The 23075-nt window shown below is 53.3% G+C and overlaps 1 protein-coding gene and 1 long non-coding RNA gene across 2 annotated transcripts in view; one reads left to right on the top strand and one right to left on the bottom strand.

The window, feature by feature from the left end:
* MN1 (MN1 proto-oncogene, transcriptional regulator) overlaps nt 1-18397 on the bottom strand; it is a 78176-nt gene extending 59779 nt beyond the window's left edge. The window contains 2 exon segments of the mRNA XM_069081811.1: nt 14251-15464; nt 15466-18397. Of these exon segments, the coding sequence (XP_068937912.1) occupies nt 14251-15464; nt 15466-18158 (3907 nt within the window). The 5' untranslated portion in view covers nt 18159-18397.
* Nucleotides 18398-22209: 3812 nt separating this feature from the next.
* LOC138156472 (uncharacterized) overlaps nt 22210-23075 on the top strand; it is a 5972-nt gene continuing 5106 nt past the window's right edge. The window contains exon 1 of the long non-coding RNA XR_011167156.1: nt 22210-22495. This is a non-coding gene — a long non-coding RNA (uncharacterized lncRNA). The remainder of the gene's footprint in view (nt 22496-23075) is intronic.

Genomic DNA, 23075 nt, shown 5'->3' with positions numbered 1-23075 from the left:
TTTCTGCATAAGCCATTTACAATATTCTTTCACGGCTCCGTAATAGGCCCCACTGCCATTAGTACTGGGGGCAGCCCGATGGCTGAGGGCTGGAGTGGTCTTCAAGCACTTTGAATAAATAACTCCTTAAAATCTATTCCAACAGGGAGTTCGGATGGAAGACAGAATTCTCTTCTCTCTCTCTCTCTCTCTTTTTCTGAAGGACAAAACAAATACCACTGAGAGACCTCTGGGAACATGCTAGGGAACAGAATGAAAGAGGGAGAAAATGGTTTAAGTTTTAGTCAGATTCTCCTGATCCCTTGATCAGCTAAGAAACTGTGGCTATGTACAGATGTTGGTCTATACTGACTAAGTAGTGGCAATGCACACGGAACACACACACACACACACACACACACACACACACACACACATATACATCTTCACTACTGCCACGGTTTGGGAACCTTCCACTTTCTATCCTACGTGGAAAGAATGAAAAACGATCCGTGAAAACAAAATGTTTTTTAAGCGACCAAACAAACACGTTGGGCTGAGATTTCCCCAATTCAGCGACATTTCTCCACCCCACCCCCCTGCAAACCTTCTATTTGAAAGGAAAAAAGAAAAAAAAGAGGGAAAAAACCAAGCATGAGTTAAACAAGACTGCTTTCAACAAACTAGCCCCAAACTTGGGTGCCCCGGCCTTCACTGGGTCAAGTCAAGGAGGAGAGATATATCCCATGGACCAGTAGCAACCCTGCCCTGAGCAGAAGGTTGCCAAACCGGACCCTCCCTGCGATGGGACACCAGCCTGGAAAGCGATCAGTTCTGAATGCCTCCAATTCTGCCAGAATTCCAGAAGTTTCAAAACACTATCTGCACGTACATTTCTTTCTGGCTCAAAAAAAATAATGATTCTCTCTGTTGACTCTACACCAGCAAACTGGCCAGCCAAATCCATTTAACTCAGAGACACAAGCACACACAGAATCGCAGAATGTCTGGCCTGGAAGGGGCCTCAGGTATCCCAAACAGAACACGAACTACCAAAACCAAACAAGTGGCCATCTGGCCTGCACTGACAGAGCTCAGGCGACCTCCCGAGGCAATCCCCTTCCCAAGTACCCGGGACCCAATCTCTTGACTTGCCGTTCAGAGCTCCCAATGTCCTTGGGCTCTCTCGGCACAGTGGGACAATCTTTCAAACCAGGAATCTGGAAATATACTAATTGTATAGTGTATACAGGTAACAGGTGCCCCTTTTCCTCTCCCACCATAGTCCCCATCCCTAAGCCCTGTGGCCAACTCCACCAGTTAGATTTACTGGCCTGGCCTATGCCCCGTTTTGTAATTACAGGAAACGGTCTCTGGTTTAAGGGCTTAGATAAAGACCCTTCCGAATTTAAGGCCAGGCACCAAACCTCCATTACACTTAATAGGCCCACATAAAAAAAGTAATTGTATCTCCATCTCTCCAAATGTGTGTTTTCTCAGCCCGGGGAAGTTCATTTCTGTCTGACTCAGGCCAACAGACTAGCTCCCCCACCTACTTCTTGAAAAGAAAATGGGTCTTCTGGATGAACTCATTTAAAATGTTTGGGGGAAAAAACTGGAGTTTGGGGGAAAGTATCTTAGCCAAGACCTTATCTCCCCTTCTCCCCCCCCCTCAAAAAAAAATCAACCACTGACATTAATCATCAGCCAGAAACTGATGTGGCAGAGGAAAGCTCTGGCCATCACAGGGACGAGAGGCCACGTCACGGTCTCCAAGTGATGGGAACCTTTGCCGATCTGATCTGGACACCCCTAGGGCCAGCGTGTCCTGCTACCATTTGTCGGAACAGAATGTCAGCGAGTGCCCCCCACTCCCATCACACACACACAATCTTCACTGTCCAAGTGGACATGTAGCCATTTTGTAGATCGCTACAAACAGATTAATAATTTATGCCCTGAAACTTTCTATGGCCCGAGAACAAAGGAAGAAGCAAGAGAAATTTCATGTCTTTGGCCATGAGCACAAAGGAGTCATGAACTGGAAAGCCACTTCCAAAAAGCCTCGTCAGCAAACAGATCGGGCTGAGCGAGCATGGCTGGACGGCCCGTCCTGGGAACCAGGTAGAAGGGAGGGATTGGGGGCACTCCACCAGTTATCACTCGAGGCAGGCAATAGAGATAGGCTTGTGAGCTAACGAACCCCCAGGAGTGAGAGGTCCAGGCTGCCTCTCTTCTGAGGCAAAATCCAGCAGGTTTCCCATAAAGATATGCTGAAAGGACCCTGCTTGAGGGAGAGGTGGAACCTGGTTTGCTGTTGCAGTATGAGAAGCCCTCAAGTTTCAGCGAGAGGAAACTCTTTGTAAAAAAAATTAATTTCATGCTCACCCTCTGCATGACTGTATATTTGTGTTTCATGGACAACTAACTAAGACAAACAAAACAATTTGGACATTTTCTCGGTAGAAGGATCATTAAATTGTTCCTGTTTTCAAACCAAATTTGGTCTAAAACCTTCCCCCATCATCCTCCTTTCCCCAATATGAAAAAAAAAAAATGAGGTCTCTCTAATAACAACAAAAAGTAACATAGCAGGCCATTGAAGAGGTCAGTATATTTTTAGCCAATTCAGGCCTTGCCATGATGGAGCAGAAGGTTTAACGACAATGATTTGGGGTCGGGGGAAGGGGAGATGTCATCTCCAGACAGGGTGGAAAGGCAGAAGGCCAACCCTACTCACTCCTCTTTCCCGTGCTTTCCATCCATTCCTGGGCTCCCTGGGAGTTTAGAAAACTACCTCTTTGTTCAATTCTTCATCTTGCCTCCTTTCCCCCCCTTACCATTCAGAGGGGAAAAAAGGAATCTTAACATAGAAAGATGATAGTAATTCCAAGTGAGTGAGTGAGCCTTTCTCTGAGCAAAGCAAAGACACCATCAAAGGGAACCAAGACTGGTCCAGAGCACGCATCCCACAAAACGTGGTCACACTGGGAAATAGTGGTAGGGAGGCAGGTGAAGATTCACCCCTCATTTGGGGAGTGTCTTTTTTTCTATACTCCCTCTGATATTTAAATGTCTCAGGGGTTTGGGTAAGAAACCAGAAGCCTGTCCTCCTGGCACGGAGGTCTCCCTCACGAGCAAGTTGGCAAGAGAGGAGTTATTCATGAAGAGCTCAGCCAACGGCCCCCCTCTCCTGGGCCCTGCAGTCAGGCCCACTACCATCCCCACCCCAGCCCCCTTCTAAACAGAAACAGTCTCTGAACACTAGCAGACCTCCACTGAGGGCATCATTTGATGCCTCCCCTCCATACACCTGGATATCACCAGACAGATCCACCAGCAGAGGACCAGTTTGAAACGCGGGCAAAAGGAGGTAAGGGACTGATTCACCTCGGGTCTTGAGACTGTACTCCTACCGTTTCTGAAGATGGATTGAGAGGGTCTGTCTGCTGCCACCCGCCCCACCCCCAAACAAAGAACATTATTTATGGCTATGTACAGTCTACCTACTGCGTGAACAAGGGGCTTTATATAATAAATATGATGCTGGAGTTCCTTTTTCCTCCCGCACCCTAATGGTTTCATCACCCTCCCCAAAAACTGATGAAGGAAGACAAACTATCCCATCCAATCTAACAAAAAAGTCCTAGCTCTCTGTCATTTCAGATCACAGGTACAGTTCACCAAGGCCCATGGCCCTCAACACACCAATCCCTCCATGCGGGCAAGACAAAATAAATAAATCCCACACAACACACACACACACGCACACACACTCATACACCCACTGCAAACATCATTTCTGCAACCTTCCCCCAGTGGGATGGAAGAATCAGACCAATAAAAATGGATGCCTGAGATGCATGGGGACCCGGCCTTGATTTGGTCCAAGCAGGCTCACTTGGCCAAAGCGGTTTTCCCCCTACGTCTTGCTAGTCCTGACATTCTCGACAAACTCCCAGCCAAAGATCCAATGCGCACTTGCCCTGCAGCCTCATCTAAGAGCCAGAGAGGAAGACAAAGACTAGGGTCTCTTGGGACCTTTTTGTGTTTCTCTTTTCTCAGTCCCCCACCATCGAAGACATTCCCGCCAAAGAGCCGAGTTGAGCACAGTTACTGGGGTATTCACGTTTAAAGACAACACAGTCGTTGGTAAGGAGCAAAGTAAACAGTGGCTATGAGGCCAGACTTGGGACCTTGCACTGATTGTAGAGTCCAGAGGACGAGATTAGCAGATGGTGGTGGGTTAGTCACTAGTCAGGGGCCAAGTGTTCCCACCGTGATCCTAGGAGATGCTTAAAGTTCTCAAAAACAACTTTTTCCTGTGCCAGTCTAGCTAACTGAAGCTCTGACCAAAGGGGCCCCGAAAAAAACCACATCTTTGGGAGTCAATTTCTTATGGAGCTTTGACTTCAAATGAAAGTTAGCTTCATGTCAAATCTTTTTTTTTTTTTTAACTCGAAGAGTACCCTCTTTCAGATGGTCGGGGTAGGGAGGGGGGATTGAAAACTATTACCCATGAGAAGAAGTAGGAAAAGAGAAATACCAAAGTCTCATATATCCAGGCCATTTTGTTTTTGATGGAATTCCAGGAGACACACTGCACCAAGAAGCAGGGAGAGGGAAGATTTAGCCCAGCTCCTTGGCCCCATAAGAACACCAAAGTCAATTCATATTTTCTACAAAGACATGGAAAAGTTAGGTGATCTCTGAGTAAATGTTGAGATTTTCTCCAGCCATACCATGTGTAAAAATGAGACCTGTTCCAAGCATCTATCTGTCTGTCTATCTCTATCTCCATCTGTCCTTCTTTGTATTTCTTTCCCCATCTACCTCCATCTGTCTCCTCTATTTCTCTTACCCTCCCCTCCCCCACCATGTCTGTCTGTCTGTCTCTCTTTGTGTGGATCTGACTCTTTTCTCTCTGTCTGTGTATGTCTGTCTCTGTCTCTGTGTCTATGTGTCTGATTCTCTCCTTCCTCTACTTTCTCTCACTGTGTCTCTCTCTCTTTTCCCTTCTTTCTCTATTAGTGTCTGAATTATCTTTCCCCCTTTCTCTATTTCTCTATGTCTCTTTATCTGTCTTCCTTTTTTCACCTCTTTTTCTGTGAGTATCTCTCTGTTGACTCCCTTTTCTGGGTCTGTGTGTATGTCTCTTTCTCTCTGGTTGTCTGTGTGTACCTCTGTGTGTGTGTGTGTCTCTCTCTGTCTCTGTCTCTCCCCCCCTCCATCTACCTCCCCCCACACCTTTTCTAGCTTTTCCAGAAGACAGAACTTTGATGACTCAGTCACAGGATCACTGTGAGGTAACCAAAGGATCACTTTTAGTCACTAGATCCTTAAGCTAGCTTCCAGAAGCAAATCTGATTTTCATACTGGTCAATTAAAAGAAATCTCAACACTAGGCAAAGTATGAGAGAAATCAAAGCAGCAGAAACCACAGACATACACACACACACACACACACACACACACACACACACACGCTTTTAAATTCACTACCAGAAATCAGTTATGTCACAGAAACAACACATTTTCTAAGGGCAGCATAGAAAGGAGAGACAAGATGGAGGCTGGAAATAAAGCACACATTTGATTATATCGGCGAGAAAGAAAATATGAACACCTCATCCACCACCCTGAGCTTCTGTCTGCCTCAATCAGGAGAGTAAACCATACAAGCTAGTTTTTCTCTGTTTTGTTTTAGATTGCGGCAGGGGGCAAGGGGAGGGGGTAGTGCTGGAGAGAGATGGTCCCATACCACCTACGATGTTCTCAATGAAATATGAAAGCCAGTGAGCTCGATGAAATGAACACACCAAGCTCTCCAGCTGTTGAATCCCAGGCTTTCACTTAAACAGCGTTTGGATCAGGGCTCTGCAGACTAAATCTTCACTCAGCAAGGCTATAGGGCTGGAAAGTTCTCTCCCTGGTCCATCTCAAGGAGGAGGCCTGGAAACTAACCTCGCTACAATGACACTGGGTTTCCAAGTCTGGGTGGCCGGAAAATCCCCCTCCCTACCACCCTTTACCCTCCTCCTCTACCCGGGCTGTCGATTCTACCCTGAGAGAATGCCTTCGGGCATGCAAATATGTTTTTTATCAAGGCCAAAATTCCAAGATTTGAACATATCAGTTTGGTAGATCGGCACCAAGTGAATCTCAGGGTTCTGAAACACTATGTAGCCTTTTTCTTCTTCTACAACATCTCTGGTCAGATGCCATGGCCAGGGCAGCTCCTCATCACCCCAAAGCTCATGAACAGCTGATTAAAATACAGCCTCTCCAAACAAAGCAGTCAGGCATGTCCTAGAATAATTATACCCCAAGAGGGTAAACTGACTGACCTTTATTCAGTCCCGTTTATATGCTGGCAGGATTTTTTTTTTCTTAATCTTCAATAAAAAGAAAGTTTTGCCCTCAGAAATATGTATGTTCAAAGGCATCTTCTAATCAAAACTCCAGTACTGGTATTGATAGATGATGGAGAGGCTGATTAGAGATTTGGATTGGGACATTATCTGGGTCATTCTACAGAGACTCTGTCCCTGACCCAAAGGGCAGCAGACGCCACAATCTTAGGAAAAGCAGAAGGATCTGATGCTGTCGGCAAGCTTGTCATTGCTACAAAAAGGTTGATAGTGATAGGCATTTCCAATGGCAAGCCAGCACTACTCTAGAAGACCCAAACCAAGAGATGGTCTCAGAGAATTTGTCTGGGTCAACGGCCCTCATCTGAGCCTATTCAGTATAGACCTATACAAACAGATCCACAGAACCACATGAGAACACACACACACACTCCCCATCCCAACCCAATATAGCATGGGCCATGCTGGGGTGGCTAGTGGAATGCAGTATTCCTCTCTGAAACACAGCCGCCACCTCCAGATCCCCTCTGGTCCAGAAGAGCACACGACCATCTCATACACATCTCTATTTCTGTCCCTCCGCTCCCTTTCATGTCTCACAAAACTCAGACCTTTTCGGTCAAAGCCGTCGATGGAGTCTGAATCTCACTAATTTCTTCCCTGCCCTCCCTTTCTAAAAATAACCAGGAAGTAGATTGCTCCAGACAGCCTGACCATTTGTTAGAAATCAGAGTGTTATGTGTATGGGGGCCTGTGTCTCCATCTCCCACCTAGAGAATTACATAGGGGCACCGGTTCCCTACGGGTGACTGCTTGTGAAAGCCTGGTGCCTGCCCTGGCCACACCATTCCAGGCAGTTCTACAGGCTCTTTATTTTCCTGTCCCACCCCTCCCTCCCCCACGTGGCAACAGGTCTGAGCAGAACCCATGCCCTTCCAAAGGGTTCCAAGGACCTACATACACACACACACACACACACCAACACATATGACATCTCTTCCCCATCATGCACTCAAATTTGCCTGCACATATAAACACCAATCTCTACACTGAAATCTGTCCACCCCAAGTGGCTCTAAAATTGGAAAGAATCCCCTAAATAAACGTCTCTGGCGAGTTGAAATTCTGATTTCAAACAAGAAAAGTTATGCTAGTTGAATTTCTTGAGAGGAAGAGATGTCGGGAGTGGGAATTGGGGGAAAAGGCTGACATCAGAAGGGGGAGAGAGAGGGAGATCAGCCTGTTATCCAGAGTTTACACGGTTGTCTCTGATGGGCCGATAAATTCCCACCGCTGCCGCCGGTGTTTTATGATATGCTTGGGGTGCTCCCTGAACCCACCTGTCCCTACATAGGACACAGACTTGACAGAAAAGAGCTGCAGGATTTTCCCTTCCCAAATGAAGCAAAGTGACCCAGCAGGTCAGTCTGCACTCCCAGGCCATCTTCTTCAATATGGTTGGCACAGGGGAGACCTGGGCAGAGGAAATGATACAGTGAGATTGTCATAGGAGAGAGGTAGGGTTAGGAAAAGTGGGAGCGAGGCATGATCCCCAAACTGGAGGATTTTAAGGCCTGAGGCCAGCTTCCCCATCGGAGGCCTCATCAAGTGTTCCCATTAATTGCCATTGGGGGGAAAATTCCCTCCCCAAGACATGCCACCCATCCAGTATGAATTATTTATTAAAGATGTATATTTCCTAACGGCAGACTATATCGTATAACTTCTTGGCAAGGATGGCAGCATTTTCAGTAACTATTAAGAGGCTTTGTGGAAGTTTAAATACCTCTGTCAGGCAAACAAAATCATATCAGGGATCGGCGAATGTCTTTGCTAGAAAGAGAAATTAGTTTACAGATAGAGCCTCACTCCTTTCCTAGAAATCTCAATAAAATAAGAGAACCTTTCTATAGTCTAATGTTTCCTTTGCTTTACTGGGTCTGAAGGGAACTTAGGAGAAATGTAAATGAATTCATATTAAGGAAGGAGACTCCCCAGAGGCAGCCCCTCAACCTCCACATATGAGTGTGTGTATATGTGTATGTATGTGTATATGTGTGTATAGTGTATATGCATACATACATGTACACATGCATATGTATAGAATTATTATATAAAATATATAAAACCATAAAAATATTATACCGAGTTCTAGTTATTTAAAATAAAAGGAGTTGCAAAAATCCAGTGGCAGATGAAAGAAAGGGATGACTTCCACACTGCCCTACCTCCCTAGCTTTAAATTGTCTCTGTCCTTTATTAATATTTATTGGAAATGGATAATTGCAGATGTGTGCGGGGCTGGGGGGTGGGGTTATGCTGGTTGGCTTGTCTGAGAGACAGGTTTATTACTGCGGTGAAATATTAAAAAGCCTCGGAACATCAGGAGTAGTTCTGGGGACTGGGCTGGTTAAGTGAGAACAGGATTCGTGCCCCCCCTTGCCTCCCCAGAAAGGTACTAGAGCCTGATCTGTTTGCATCTCCCCTGATTAACACTTGTAAAGGTTTACGTTACCCAGTTCTCTACTACACATGCTATAAGGAGGCAGGGACCTTAGAAAGTCTGATGGGGAAAAAACAATCATAAAGCAAACTAAGGCTCTCCAAAGTACCTCACTTCCCATCATTTAAGTATAATTTGGCCCTGAATTTTCAAAGCATCAGTAAAAGGTTTAAAGGGGGAATGAAGTAGGAGGGAGGGGAGGGTGGGGATCAATTCTCAGAATACACTTTCTAAATAACTTCACAGGCTGCTGAGCTGGGAACGGCCCTTGGAGCTTATGTGGTCTAATGCTGCTGATTTGACAAAGGAAGGAAACTGAGGTCTAGAAAGGGGAAGGGACTTGGCCAAGGTCATCCAGGTAGGAAGTAGCAGAGGTAGAATTCACCTCCCCCACGACCTCTGACTCCCAATTCAAGGCTTTTTCTGCCACAATCCAGATGCCGATTTCAGACCTGTCAACACTGACGGATGTCCAGCTAGCCTGATTTTGCCGCCTTTGATTGACTCAGAAGTGGGAAATTGGTACCAACATAGAGCTATCTTGATGCTATTCAGACGGGGCTCAGATTTTTTAGGTCCTCCCTATCCCCCACCCAGGGATTTTCTGCTTTGGGGTCAGATAACAGGAGGCAAGAGTTCCCAATGGCTCCTCTCAGATTAATGTAAAACTGCTCTTTGAAAGGGACCACCATCCACAGAAACCCCACCAGCTGAGGAGATGGAAGAGGGTGTTGGGGACTGCTTCAAATTTCTAATCCTGAAAGAGTCCCCCAGGCACTTAATAAGTGTGAATTTACTATAGATACCACGAATTTAGGCTGTCTTAAAACAAACAGGCCAAACATATAAACCCCATGAAAATCTGTCGATTCAAGAATCTAATGGTATTGGCCATTTTTACATCTGTCCTGAAATCCATCAAAACCAGATATCTTCACAGGAAGGGATAAAAAAGGGGGGGGGGGAGAAAGAGAGAGAGATTTTAAAATATAAACAGTTCCCTTCTCTCTTAACAGTCACCCCGTTCAATCATAGAAGTCCTTAGAGGCACAAAACCATCTATAGTCCCCCTAATTCAATTTTTCCCAGACTGTCTTCTAAAAGCAGAATGAGTGCATTTCAAAGTAGCCCTGAGTTTTTTGCTTTTCCAGTTTGGGACATCTGCAACTTAGGAACTACTTTTCCCAAATGAACATTGTGGCTTTCTATCTTGTTTAATTTTCTCCCCCCCCCCCCCAGACCATCAAGGCAGCCATGACAGAGAAGGCTTTACAATATTGCATCTTATGGGATGTTTTGGCTTCAGACTCTGCAGGGCTGCAAGTCTTGGTACAAGTTCCCACCACATCTCCCGCCTAGAGGAAAGACATGGGAACCCATAGGAGAGTCTGGGCACGTCTCAGGAGTTTTATACTCCATGCCACCCAGAAGAGTTATTTGGGCCTTCCAGCCTGGGTGTGGATCATTTTGCTAAACACAGGACTGGTATTTTGTCACCAGGGCGGGAAGAATTCCGAAACGGTGTTAATATTTAATCATTCCAGTAGCTAAGTATTTTATAGCGAGTGACAAAATAAAGTAGGTACTTTTCCTTGGAGGATGATGGGTCTTCTCCCTCCTAAGCCTCGAATGCTAAGGTTGGGGGTTTCCTACTGGCATCTTTTCCCTAAGCAAAAGCTAATTTCTGAGAGAGGGCCACAGATTGCTTATAGGGTTGTTGATTTTGTTTTGTTTTAAGGACAGGCCCTGACCTTCCAACCTCAAGAAAGAAGCCAATGCCGGAGAGAGTGGTCAGCCCTCAGATGCTTATCAGGGAAGAACTATCAGGGAAGGCTATCTGTAATGAAAGAGGGAATCCACAATGTAGGCAGATGGGAGCAGCAGGCTCTCATCATAATGAAAAGTTTAATCTTTCTTATTTACTGCCAGGGAGGGAAAAGTAAGATCTGAATGAGATACCCTGGAAGGCTCTGGATGGTGGGTCGAGAAGAACCAAGGTCTGACAAAAACCAAAATTCCAGGCTTTACTGAGAGGAAGGTTCTGCTTCCTCCTTTCCCACATCACAGAGCAAGAGACAAAGAGAACCAAGGGACTGGGGGTCCCTTTCTGCCCACTGATGTTCACCGGCTAAACTCAGCAGCTCGGGAGCTAATCCCCGAGGACAATGCCAAGGATAGGACCCACTTTTCCTTTTTTTGAGGGGGGGAGTGGGGATGGAGTAAACAAATACCACCAGATTCTCTTTCCAAAAATAAACACTTCAATTCCAGGCAAGGGCCATTTCTTTAGGGCCATTTCTCCAATCAGAGGTCATTTCGTTTATTTTTCCAACTAAAACCCCAAAGAGGCTCCTTCAAAATCAGCCCATCTTCTCACTCTCTGCTAATTCCACACAAGGTGTACAGAGAGGGCAGGAAAAGATGTAAATGACCATAAGGTGGCTATTCGAATTTATCCATTTAGTTTTTTGTCATCTCCCAAGCCAGCATGGATTTTTAGAACTTTTTCCCCCACACCTGACCCCCCCACCACTACCACCATTTTCGCCAATCTGCTTTTAATGATTTGAGGGAGGAGGAAGGGGGAGGGGCATTTGTGCCAAGGTAGAGATGACAGGAGCTGTGATTTGTACTAACTAGCTATTGATCCAGCCCAATCGAGATGTTGTGGACAAGAAAATAAAGGAGAAGGGGCCAGGAAGGACGCTGGTGCGCAACTCCATTTAAAAATGGAAAAGAAGAGAGGAAGGCCCCAAACAAAACCAATTTATGTCCTTGCCTGGGTGAAGCCTGAAGAATACTGATGGGCACCAGTGGCTGCTGTGTATGCTAAACACGCCCGGCTCCGGCTCCCAGGGAGAGCGTCCTGGGCTGGGCATTAACCAGGAACAAAGACGCAAACGGCAGGGACCGACCATTCACGCTTCAGAAAACCCAAGGAGGAGAGTCAGCCCCCCGAAGCTGGGAGCTGGGAGCTGGAAGCTGGAGATCTAGGGAGTTGTGCTGGGCCACCTAAGGCCCATTTTATCTGTGTCTTTAACCTAGGGGCTACCCCTGGTCTACAAGCCCCAGTCAACAGAAGGCGGAGGCTCAGGAAAAGGGAAAAGCAGCTAAAGGATGGGGAGAGAAAGGAGAGGAAAAATGAGGAGGAGGAGGAAAGGGAGGAATAGAAGGAAAGAGATGAAAAGGAGGAGGAGGAAGAAGAAGAAATATGATTAAAATGAAGATGAACAGGAACGAGAAGAAAGAGAACTAGGAAGAAGAAAAGGAAAGGGAATCAGAAGAATTAGTAACAGAGGAAAAAATAAGAAAAAGGAAGAAAGGAGGATAGAACAAAAAGAAGGAAGAAAAAAGAAAGAGGGAAAGGAGAGTGAAGAGAATTAAGGGAAAGAAGGAAAGGGAAGAAGGGAAGGAAAGGAAAGGGGAATAGCAAAAGGAAGAGAAGAGGGATTAAAGGAGGAAAAGATAAGAAAGGGAATGAAGAAGGGAAAGGAGGAAAGGGTAGGAGGAAGAAAGGGGGACAGAAGTCAAAGAGAAGGGAAGTGAGGAAGAGAAAGAAAAAAGAGGAAGATGTAGCAAAAAGAAGGCAGAGGAAAGAAGAGAAATAGGAAGAGGAGATGATGCAGCAGCAGCAGCAGCAGGAGGAGGAGGAGGAGGAAGCCAGCTAGGTCCTAGTCCAGTAAATAGGGCACTAATGAGGAAGGCATAATAAGGCGGGTTTAACCAAGCTGCTTTTTGGCTGGCTGACAAGACTCTGATGAGTGAAGGAAGAAGACCCTGCATATTTTTTTTAATTGTGATATATAATTTTAAGAAGTCATTAGCCTTTAAAAAAAAAATGACCTCATTAAAATAAAACGGAAATCTACAGGAGCCGAAGTCATCTTTAGGTTAAAAAGAACGGTTATCACTTTAACTCCAATGGTTTTCCATCTAAGGTCTTTTTCCTCCTCAACTTATAGACTCATAATGGCCTCTAGACACTGGGAGACCTATAATGGAAACGAATGCCGGAATTAAACATCTGTCACCCCTGAACAGCTCCCTAGTGACAAACCCTTGGCCCTCTGAGCCTCCCAAGAATATGTGCCCAGGCCTTTTGCCCTAGAAAAGTTTGTCAGTCTCAGTCACCCCCTCTTCTCTATGCATCCCCCTCCCCAGAAACATAAAATGTCTTAAAAAAAAAAGCCAGAGGAAATCCAGGGACAGTCGTGGGAGCCCTGACAGGTCTCTGGATTCTCAATGAATATAAGCAAGGATAGTAACGAGACAAAACAGCTATTCATTATAAGAGCACCTGTCAAATTAGGGAGGGCCTCAGAGACATGCACAAGGCCTTGCAACTTCTTCCTTCCCTCTTTCTTTTTTCTTCCTTCCTTGTTTCTTTCCTTCCCTCCTTCCCTCCTTCCTCCCCCTTCTTCCTTCCTTCCTTTCCTTTTCCTTCCTTCTCTTTTTTCTTCCTTCCATCCCTCCCTCCTTCCTTCTTTCCTTCCTTCCCTTACTTCTTCCTTCTTTTCTTCCTTCCTTCCTCCTTCTTTTCTTCCTTCCTTCCCTCCTTCCTTTCTTCCCTCCCTCCCTCCCTCGCCTACCCAGCTTAGGACACAGATCAGCAGGCAGGAATATAAATGGCAGTCATTTGGGGAGGGGGGAGTTTGAAGGGGGATGGAGGTGGAAAGTCACACACATACACACACGCACAGAGCTATTCCAGCCTCAGACCAAGCAGTGCACTTATGTAGAAAAGGGTAGGGTCTCTGCCATGACTTGGGAAAGGGTCCTTGGCAAACAGTCCTACCTCCACCTATGTGCAACAACCCCTTAACTCCTGCAAAAGTTGCTCCGGAGTTAAAAAGAGGGAGGGGGAAAGCAGAAAGACACTCAACCTGTCCAACCCAGAGGAGACTGCTCCGCCAGACTTACTGCTGCCCCTCTGGGACCCGAGGGCTGGGGTGAGATTTCCTATGAACTTTTCCTGCTTCCTCATCCCCCTACCCCCAGCCGCAAACTGAGCCTTTTCCTCAGGCCCCTCAGAGCACCAGCCACCCAAAGAGGGGAGGCAAGAAGAGGAAGTCCTGTAAAGCTAAGTAGCAGACAAGGCCTATCCCCCACAGGGCAAACGAGGGTGACCAGCCTCCACCAGGAAGGCCTAAAGGTCTAGTGGGGCGCTAGCCCAGAGAGAGTCCCCAGGCTTTCTGGCGTTCCTCTGATGTCGCCAGACCCCAGCTGGAAGTCAGGGAAGGCATTCACTACCAGGGCGCCCTCCTTCCCCTGCAGGATTGGGGTAGGAGGGGAGGCTCCCCAGGAGCATGGTGAGAAGCTAGGCCTCCCAGAAGACCCCGAAGGAAGAACCGGCAGACAGGGGGGGCGAGGGGGAGGAAGAAGGCACGGTACCTCTACCTTCTTTGCTGACTGGGTTCTGGGGCTTGGACTTCTCCCAGGGCGCCAGCGTCTTGTCGTCCTCGGGGCCGTCCAGCAAAGCCTTCTCGCTGGGCATGTACCAGGTGGAGCTGTGCTCAGCCATCAGGGAATCCAGGTCTATGGTGCTCATGGCGCTCTTGACCGCCTCGGGGCAGCAAGCGCCTAGCTCGCTGTCTCCGTTCTGGCCCCCGGCGCATTCGGCCTTCTTGTTGCCGCCGCCGCCGCCCCCGCTGCCCCCGCCTTTGGGGCCCAGCGGCTGGTCCTCCGAGATGCTAAACTGCTGCCGCTGCAGCTGAATCTGCGCCTGGAGGATCTCCAGCGGATGGATCTCGTCCTGCGGGGACGTGCTGCCCGTCGGAGTGCGGACCTGCTCCAGGCCCGGCGTGCCCGGGTGGGCCGCCCCGCTGCTGCTACTCAGGCCGTAGCTGTCTGGGGTCGAGGTAGAGGTAGTGAGGAGGCCGCCGAGGCCCGGGGCCGCTTTCTGTCCGTGCTCCCCAGCCGGGCCCCGTGGGATCTTCGGAGAGCCGGTCACCAGGGGGCTGCGGCTGGGCTTGGCCAGGGCCGAGGCCGCGCTGTCAGAGCTGGACGATACCTGGTCCTCGTTGGCATAGCCCGTGCTCACCTCGTCAGCGAAGTCCCCAACGTGCGGGGAACTGCCCGCCGACTTGGCTCCGCTCTGGATCCCGCTGTCCAGGGACGACATGAGGTCGGCTTGGTCTCCCAAGAGCAGCTCGGCCCCCTTGCCCCACGACGGGGAGGTTAGGGCCTTGTCGTGGGGTGTGGGCGCCCCTCGGGGCTCCCCGCCTGAACTTCCGCCAGGAGGGCCAGGCGTCGCCTGCTGCCCCGGGCTCACGCCCGGACCCCCGCTGTCCGCAGCAGCGGCAGCAGCGGAGAACTTGTCGAAGAAGGTCCCGGGACTCACGTGGCCACTGTCCCTTTTTCTGCGCCCCCGACCCCGCCCGCCTCCTCCGGGCACCGGTTTACCGTCGTTGCCCGACGTGGCCTCAATGGTGTAGTTGGGGGAAAGGCTCGTGCCATCGCCTGGGGCGGGCGGGTTAGGGGGACCCGGGGCTTTACCTCCGCCGCTGGTCCCTCCCGGGACGCCGGGCCCCGGCCCCCCCGGCGCAGTTCCGCTGGGGAAGTAATCCGGCCCCGAATTCCCCCCGCCCCCCCCGCCGCCGCCTGCCCCCCCCTCCGCTTCCTACCGCCCCGTCGGAGTCGGTCTGGCTCAGTTTCCTCTTGCTCTCGGGCTGGTTCTTCTTGTTGAAGGTCACGTTAAGGTTGGGCGCCCCGAGGCTGGCGATCATGTTTTGGCAGGCGGTGGAGAGGGCGGCCAGGCAGCTCTGGCCGAAAAGGTTATCCTTGGAGTTAGGCTTGTTGAAGGACCCCAGGCTCAGGGCGCCCAGTTTGCTGGCCGAGGCCCGCTGGCTAGGCTGGAAGTCGGGCTGCGGAGGGTAGGTGCCCCCGCCTCCGCCGCCCCCGCCCCCGCCGCCCGGGGAGGCGCTCACGCCGGGGTTACTCAGTGGGGTGGCCTGCCTGCTGGTCCCGCCGAACGGAAAGCCCGGCTGGCCGCCCAGGGGAGGCGCCGCGAAGTCGGGCGGTGGTGCTCTGCGGTCCGAAGGGGTGCTAGGCAAGCCCACTCCGGCCCCGGGAGACTGCAACTGGCCAAGGCCACCGAGGCTGCCCCCGAACTGGGAGTGCAAGCCGGGCGAGTGGAGGGCAGGCACGTGGCCTTCACCGGGCATCCTCAGCGACTCTTGCAATCCTAGCCCAGTCACCCCCGGTCCCCGGAAGAGCATCCCAGAGCTGCTCTGCGCCAGGCCCAGTTCGTGGGGGCTACCGTCGGGGGGCAAGTTGGAACCACCCAGCCTTCGAGGCAGGAGGTCTCCCGGTGGTGGAGGAGGCGGGTGGGGCCCAGGAAACCAGGCGCTCTCTTGTGCCAAGTGAGGGTTCTGCGGGTCGAAGTTTCCCATGCGCCCAGCACCCCCGCCCCCGCCGCCGCTGGAGCCCCCGCCGCCGCCCCCGCCGCCCCCGCCGCCCTCCCGCTCAAAGTTCGCCTGGGCCAGGCTGGGCACCGGCCCCCCGTGCACCAGGCCACTGCCTGGCCCGACGTCCCCGGGGTGGCTGAGCGGCGGCAGGCCAGGCTGGCGCAGCCGCTGCTGCTGCTGCTGCTGCTGCTGCTGTTGAGTTCGGGACGCCATCTGCTTCATCATGAGGGCCGCGTTCTGGCGCTGCTGCTGCTGCTGCTGCTGCTGCTGCTGCTGTTGCTGCTGCTGCAAGGCCTGGGGGTCTGGGCCCGGATGCTGCAGAGCTGGGCCCGGGGGGAAGGTGTCGGGCACTGGGGGTGTGAAGTCGCCCGGCAGGCCCGGGTAGGCCGAAGGGGACAGGTGGTTGTCCAGCGCTCCGCTGTGCAGGCTGCCATTCCACGAAGAGCAGCGGTCCACCGTCGGGGTGCTGGGGAAGTCGAACCTCGCCCTCTTGGCCACGTTCAGGTAAGGGGCATCGAAGTGCTGCAGCCTCTGGTTCGGCGCCTGAGGTGGCGGCGGCGGCTGCTGCTGCTGCTGCTGAGAAGCAGGGGGAGGCGGCGGGTGCTGCATGGTAAACACTGGATCAGAATAGGGGTGCATGCTCCTGTTCTCCAGTCTGTGGATGGGGTACTCGAATTGGGCGTGCTGGTTCTGAAGGATGGGCCCACCGTCCTGCAAGCTGCCGCTAGCCGGGTTGGCCTCAGCCTGGGGCTGCCGGGGAATAGCCGGAGGGCATGAGTTTTGTCTGGCTAGCAAACTCGGCTGCTGCTGCTGCGGTGGCGGCGGCGGCGGCTGGGGCTGCGGCTGGGGGGGAGGGGGCTGCGGCTGGGGCGGCTGCGGGGCCTGCTGCATTAAGGGGTGCCTGGCTGCGTTAACCCCGGCTTCCATGCCCACTGACATTTTCCGGGCCCCTCCAAACCTGTCGAAGAACACTCCGCCACCATGTTGCTGCTGGGGCTGCTGCTGCTGCTGCTGTGGATGAATCTTAGACATGGCCACCATGCCCGGGGCCCTGGGCAGGGCTGAGGCTCCCGGGAAGGCGCCCCCTGGCACCTGCCTGCCAGTCCCATAGTGAGGCAGCTGACCCTCGGACTCCGAGGGAGAAAACACTGGCAGATCAAAGTGTCCAGAGGGCCCGTCGCCAGGGTAATTGTATTCCAGGGACTCGACGCCCCCTTGGTTGGCCATCCTGCGCGCCTCCAAGCTGTGGGAATCAGAGCTGTTGGAGGCCGGGAGGCCGTGGAAGGAGGCCGCCCGGTTGGGAGACTGATCAAGGGGTAGACATGGGGCAGGTACCGCATGGCCCGAGGGTCCCGAGCTGTGGTGTTGGAACTCGGGGATGTTGCCCGGCCTCTGCTGCCCGAATCCTTCACCCCCCTGGGTCTCCGCCATGTGCTCGTAGCCCTCAGCGAAGCCAGGCTGGTTGCCTAGGCCACCCCCACCGCCGCCGTAGCCCAAGAGCCTGCCTCCGTGCAAGCAAGAGGCACCGGGATCCGGGCCTGCGAAGTTGCCGCCGAAGTGGGGATGGTGCTGGTGAGGGTGGTGGCCGCCCGGGTGACCGTGGTGAGGCTGCTGGCTGCTGAAGAACCCGTGCACCGGCTGCGGCTGCAGGCCCCCAGCATGCAGCTCCGAGTGGCCTCGCCCGTGGAAGCCGTAGGGCTCCCCGGCCATGCCCATGTTCATACCCAGGAGAGGAGGCTCGCCCAGAGCGCTGATGGTCGGGTCTGCCGGCCCCCCCGTGTGAAAAGCCGGGGCTTTGAAGTGGCCGTTCATGCTCAGGCCGGGTTCGCCAAAGTTTCTCTCGCCTTGGCCAGCGTTTCTGTTATTGATCGGAGGCTCAAACTGATCCAGGCCAAACATACTTTCGGGGGAGGGGGAAGAGGGTCAGAGGGCGGAGGAGAATCAATAGGGCATGACAGCCTGTTTCTCCCCGCTCGCCTCCTGTCTGCAGGTCGCTGTGCCCCCCGGACCGGCGCTCCGAGGCGGCTCTGGGCGCGCTCAACTGAGTGAGGGCGCAGCGCGCGCCGCCACCTCGCCCTGGGGCCGGAGCCTGGACCGGGGGCCGGGGACACCAGGGGGTGGGAATGGGGGGGCTGGGTGGAGGTCTCCGCTCCTCACCCAATATAGTGCCTCAGCCGGAATCCCGCGTGCAGGGTTCACATCTTGCAGAGTGGTAAGGCCTCTAGGGGGAGAGCAACCGGCCACATGCCCCGGGCGGTTCGCACGGAGACGCGTGTGTCTTGGGAGGGGGGAAAAGGGGGACGGGGAAGGGGCGGGGAAGCCGGCCCCCGGGGCCGCAGCCGTTCGGGGCGGGAGGCTATGAGGGCCTCTTACGGTGACAAAAAGTAAAGTGGGGAGGGGGGAGGGAAAGGGGGGAGGGGAGAAAAGGCAATCACCTTCTCAAGTCCAAATTGCTTGGGGTCCGGAGAGATGCCGCCTGCACCCCAGGAGCACCAGCTGAAAGGCCCCTCGAAGGGAAGTCATTCAGAGCAGGCTAGAGCTGGAGGACGGAAGGTCCCCCTCCTGGAGTCTTGGTAGCCCCCCTGTCCAAATATTCTCCGGCCGGATTGGCTCTGATCCGACCCCCGCTCTCCCCCAGACAGCGCGGTTCAAGCTGCCTCTGTTCTAGAGGATCCGGTTGCTGGAGGCACGGATCCGCATGGCGAACGTGGGGCCCCGATCCGGGTTCGCGGCAGAGCTGGGACGTACCGAGGTAGTTCCGCACCTGGGGCTGGAGGCTTCGGGCTGCTGGCTCTGCGAACTGCCGGGCTCCTGTGACGGACCCAAGGAGCTGGGATGGGGGGTACAGGCGGACGTTCGGACGCCTTCCCCTCCGCGGGACTAGGTGCCCGCGGCTCTGGGCTAGCAGGTCGAGCGTGCAGCACTCAGACGCTTCGGGTGCCGGACACTTCAGCCGCCTTGCCTTCTTCCCCTTGCGTCCTGCAATGCCTTCGCTCGCTCCCCTTGCCTTTCTGACCGTTGGTACGAGGCTGGGAGTTTGGCTGCACTCGCTCGTTTGCCCCCGCTCGGGCTGCTGAGGGGAGGGGGAGAGGTGGGTCTTGGGTTCTCTGCTGCCCGGCCTCTGCCCCGAGGTGCTTCCGAGCCCCCACTCCCCCTTTCGGACGGGGAGGGGGAAGGGGGGGTTGAGGAGGGGTGGGAGCCGATAAGGGGGGCTGTGGCGCGCTGTGCTCTTCTCTCTGGGCTCAGGGGAAAGGAGGAACTTGGGGCCTTCGCTCCCCTCTCCCGGCTGGGGGCGGGGGGGAGGCCTCGGTGTGGGGCGCTCCGAGGGTCTCCCTCCGCTCCCCTCTCTCTGTCTCTGTCTCTCGCCCTGCGCTCGGGAACCAGCAACAAGTTTTGCATTTCAGCAATCAATTTCAGCCATTAGGTCTGCGCCAATCAGCGGGACGCGAGCTCCGGGCCCGGGGCGGGGCTCACTCTTAAGGTGGTCCGGAGCTGAGGCCGGGTAGCCAGCCCCCGCAGAGAGCCGGTGCTTCCCCCCCATACACCCCACCCGTGATCACCACCCCCAGTCATTGCCAGTATCTCCAGTGCCCTCAGTACCTCGGACCTCGGGGGGCCGGGAGGGGGAATGGGGGTGGAGGGGGGGGAGGGGAGAGAGAGTGAAAGCAGGGGACTTACGGGAGGAAGGAGGAGGGAGAGCTGGGCTTTGTTCGATTTCCCGTGCAGTACCCCCCACCCCCTGCCCCTCATCTCCTCCCCACCGCCACTGATCCGAAGCGGGACTCGCCAGGATAGCTAGGAGTGGGGAGGGGGACAGTTGAGGGAAAGAGGTGGGGAGGTGGGCGGCGGTTCGGGCCGAGTGGTGCGGGACGCCTAGACAATGGGGTCGGGAGGCAAAGCCCCCGGACTGGCCTCGGAAAGTCGCCAAGTGTTGATGGAAGCGAACTGCTAGCCCAGGCCAGCGCTCTCTCCCGGCAGGGCTGTAGCCCAGGGCCACCCCGAAGTCCTGGATCTAGAGCAGAACCGAACCAGCTGCGTGCGCCCAGGGATTGGTACTCAAGTTAGCTAGTCCAGCTGGGGCGGGGGCGCAGTTTCCTGTCCGAAGACGAACGTAGAGGCTGCAGCCACGGAGAGGTGGGGGGAGAAACAAGAAGGGGAGGGGGTACGCGGGAGTGTTGCAGAGAAACACTTTTAAGTTTGGGTGCCCAGGATCGATTCCCTGCCCCCTTGATTGGGAGTCAAAAATCGCTGCCGCCTCGGGATCTCCCTAGTCACTTGCTGGCCCGAGGCACCAGAGCTAGCGGGCCCCTTCGGGTTCAGGTCCGCAGCGGCAGACCTGGGGCGGATTGGGAGAAAGGAAACGGGGGCTGGCTGGGTCAGGGCCGCCTGGTCCTCAGCGAGCCTAGCGGAGCACTGGGGCCCCTGGCCCAGCCCAGTCCCCGACCCCAAAGTCTCCAGCACAAAGGCGCAAAGTTCGGGCCTGCTGGCCGGCGGCTCGCTTAGAGCGCTCCTGAGCAGTCTCTAGTGCCGCGAACCGGGCTTGTGCTCCAGGTTCGATGCCTGGCCGGGGCTAGGCCTCCTTAAGAGCTCAATTAGTCCAGAGGGGCTAAGAAGTGGAATTGGGTTGTGATACCAGAATCAATAGGTGTAATTTAATATCTTCTCTGCTCTTTATGAAATATTTATCCCAATAATCTTAGTTAAAATGTTTAGCTGTTCTTGATCTCCACTGGGGCTGAAAGCTGCCCGGCAGTCAGTGGTTGGAGGTGATAGGGCTGGGGGGGGGGGGGGGGGGGGGGGGGGGGAGGGGAGGGGAGAAGGGAGGGGGGGGGGGGGGGGGGGGGGAGGGGGAGGAGAGGCGAAGGGAGGGAGAGAAGGGAGGGAGGGAAAATCCTCCTTGCTGAAGATAGCACCAGGCCCTGTCACTACGGCTCACGTCCCTGGAAAACTCTTGAAATGTCCCACGATCTCCATTAAATCTCAATACAAATCATGCATGGTGTATAAAAATCTTCCCCATGTCCCCACCACCTATCAGCCCCAAAGGGTTTAATCACTCCAGTCCTCCCTGTGCGTGGCATCCGAAACTGAATTCGACATTATCAAAAAGCCAATTGGCTCGGGAGCCCACTTCAAAACAAACGCTGCTTCGGAAGCCACCCAAACACAAGAGCCCCTCCGGGCGCTGGGGCGATTCCCAGGTGCCCTTCTCTGGAGGCTGCAGCAGAGAGGGCCCTGGGTCCGAGTTCCGCCGACACCTAGCGCCGGATGTCAACTTTGTTGCATTCTTGGCAGGGAGAAGCGCTCTGGACGAAGCTAGGCCGCAGAGCCAACCAAGTTTCCTGGGGGAAAGGCTTTGGGGGGCGGGCAGGGTGAAGGGGTGCACAGTTTTACAGCCCAAGGGAAATAGAAGAAGCTAAGCCCGGGACGCTCCCAAATTCAGCTCAGGTGCTGGTGCTTCGCGAACAGCCAGGGGTGTTTCTTCCCCTCCTCATCCCATCCTTGAAATTAAGAATGAAAACCAGCCCGCACCCCAAAAATGAGCTCCATAAATAAATGGCCAGAAGAGGAATTTGTCCTGAGCGGCAGAGTTTTAAAAGGATTTTTTTTTTTTTTTGCAGGATCAGGATGTTGAGCTGTGATTAAATATTGATTTTATGTAATTAGTTTTCATGTGAACTATCCTCCTTGCTGATGGCTTAGAGATTTCAGAACTGGGAAAGAAAAGAAATCGGACGTGGAAGTTATTCGTTAGCGCGGTGACAGGAGAACCGGCCTGGGCGCAGAGAGAGCGCCAGGGTGGGAGGGAGGAGCCTATGCGGGCCTAGTGAAACCGAGATAAAGGGACAAGCACCCGTCTGGCGGCGCTAAGGTCCACCTTCCCTCCCCTCTCCTCCCCCCCTCCACACCCCCCCTCCCCCCACCTCCTGGCCTGGCAGCCGTTAGTGTCCCAGAACGAAGTCTAGGGTTAGGAGTCCGGGAGACCCAGAAGGCAGTTGTACAGAACCTGGGAGAGGGGGAGGGGGATGGTATGCGTGCGTGTGGTGTTTGTGTGTGTCTGTGTGCGCGCGTGTGTGTGCGCGCGCTCGCGCGTGTGTATGTGAACAAGGGCCTCCGACCGGCTGGGCGCAAATGGTGGCCACATGCCCCATGTCCAAGCCTGAGTGTCCAAGTCTGTCTGTATCTGCGGAATGCGCCAGGCTCGGAAAAGACACGTGTGAGCGCGTCTCCATCAGGTGTGTGTCCATTTCTCCCGGGCGTAGGACGGAGTAAGAGGGGCTATCTCGGGGCTCCTAGAGGAGAGAGAGGCCCGAGTTAAGCGCCCATGCCTGGTGCCTGGACTGCTTAGATGTGGCCACGAGAGTCCGAGGGTGTGCAGGAAGTGGAGTGCCCCAGAGAATGTAGCTCGAATGCTAGAGGGTGGGAATCCGGAGGTGTGTGTACTGAAGGAGATTGGGTGAAAGCCTTGCCATCTATCCATACAATCTGAGGATCTCAAAATCTTTTTGTGTGGCTTCACTGGGTGCCCGAGTGACTTCCTGGCCATTGAGAAAGCGGGTGTTTCCAGGGAGCATGAAATCCTGCGTCACTGCACGCCGTGGGCAGGCTTCCTTTTATGAGATTTTGTATATGGCCCTGTCACAAGGTGTGGGTCTCTTCATTCTAAGCTTAAAGGTGTGCTTCTTACATTCTTCTCTGTCCCAGGGACCCGAGTGAGTATTTGTGAGCGGTGCCACGATAGGTATGTTTGTGTATGGAGGAGGAAGAGAAAAAAAGGGAGGAGAGAGAGAGAGAGAGAGAGAGAGAGAGAGAGAG

Source organism: Petaurus breviceps, unplaced genomic scaffold, assembly GCF_028583685.1.
Source record: "Petaurus breviceps papuanus isolate PSGF00001 unplaced genomic scaffold, PetGlider_PUasm1.0 99, whole genome shotgun sequence".
Classification (NCBI taxonomy): domain Eukaryota; kingdom Metazoa; phylum Chordata; class Mammalia; order Diprotodontia; family Petauridae; genus Petaurus; species Petaurus breviceps.
The sequence above is the reverse complement of the archived record's forward strand: the minus strand, read 5'-3'. Positions and strand labels throughout refer to the sequence as shown.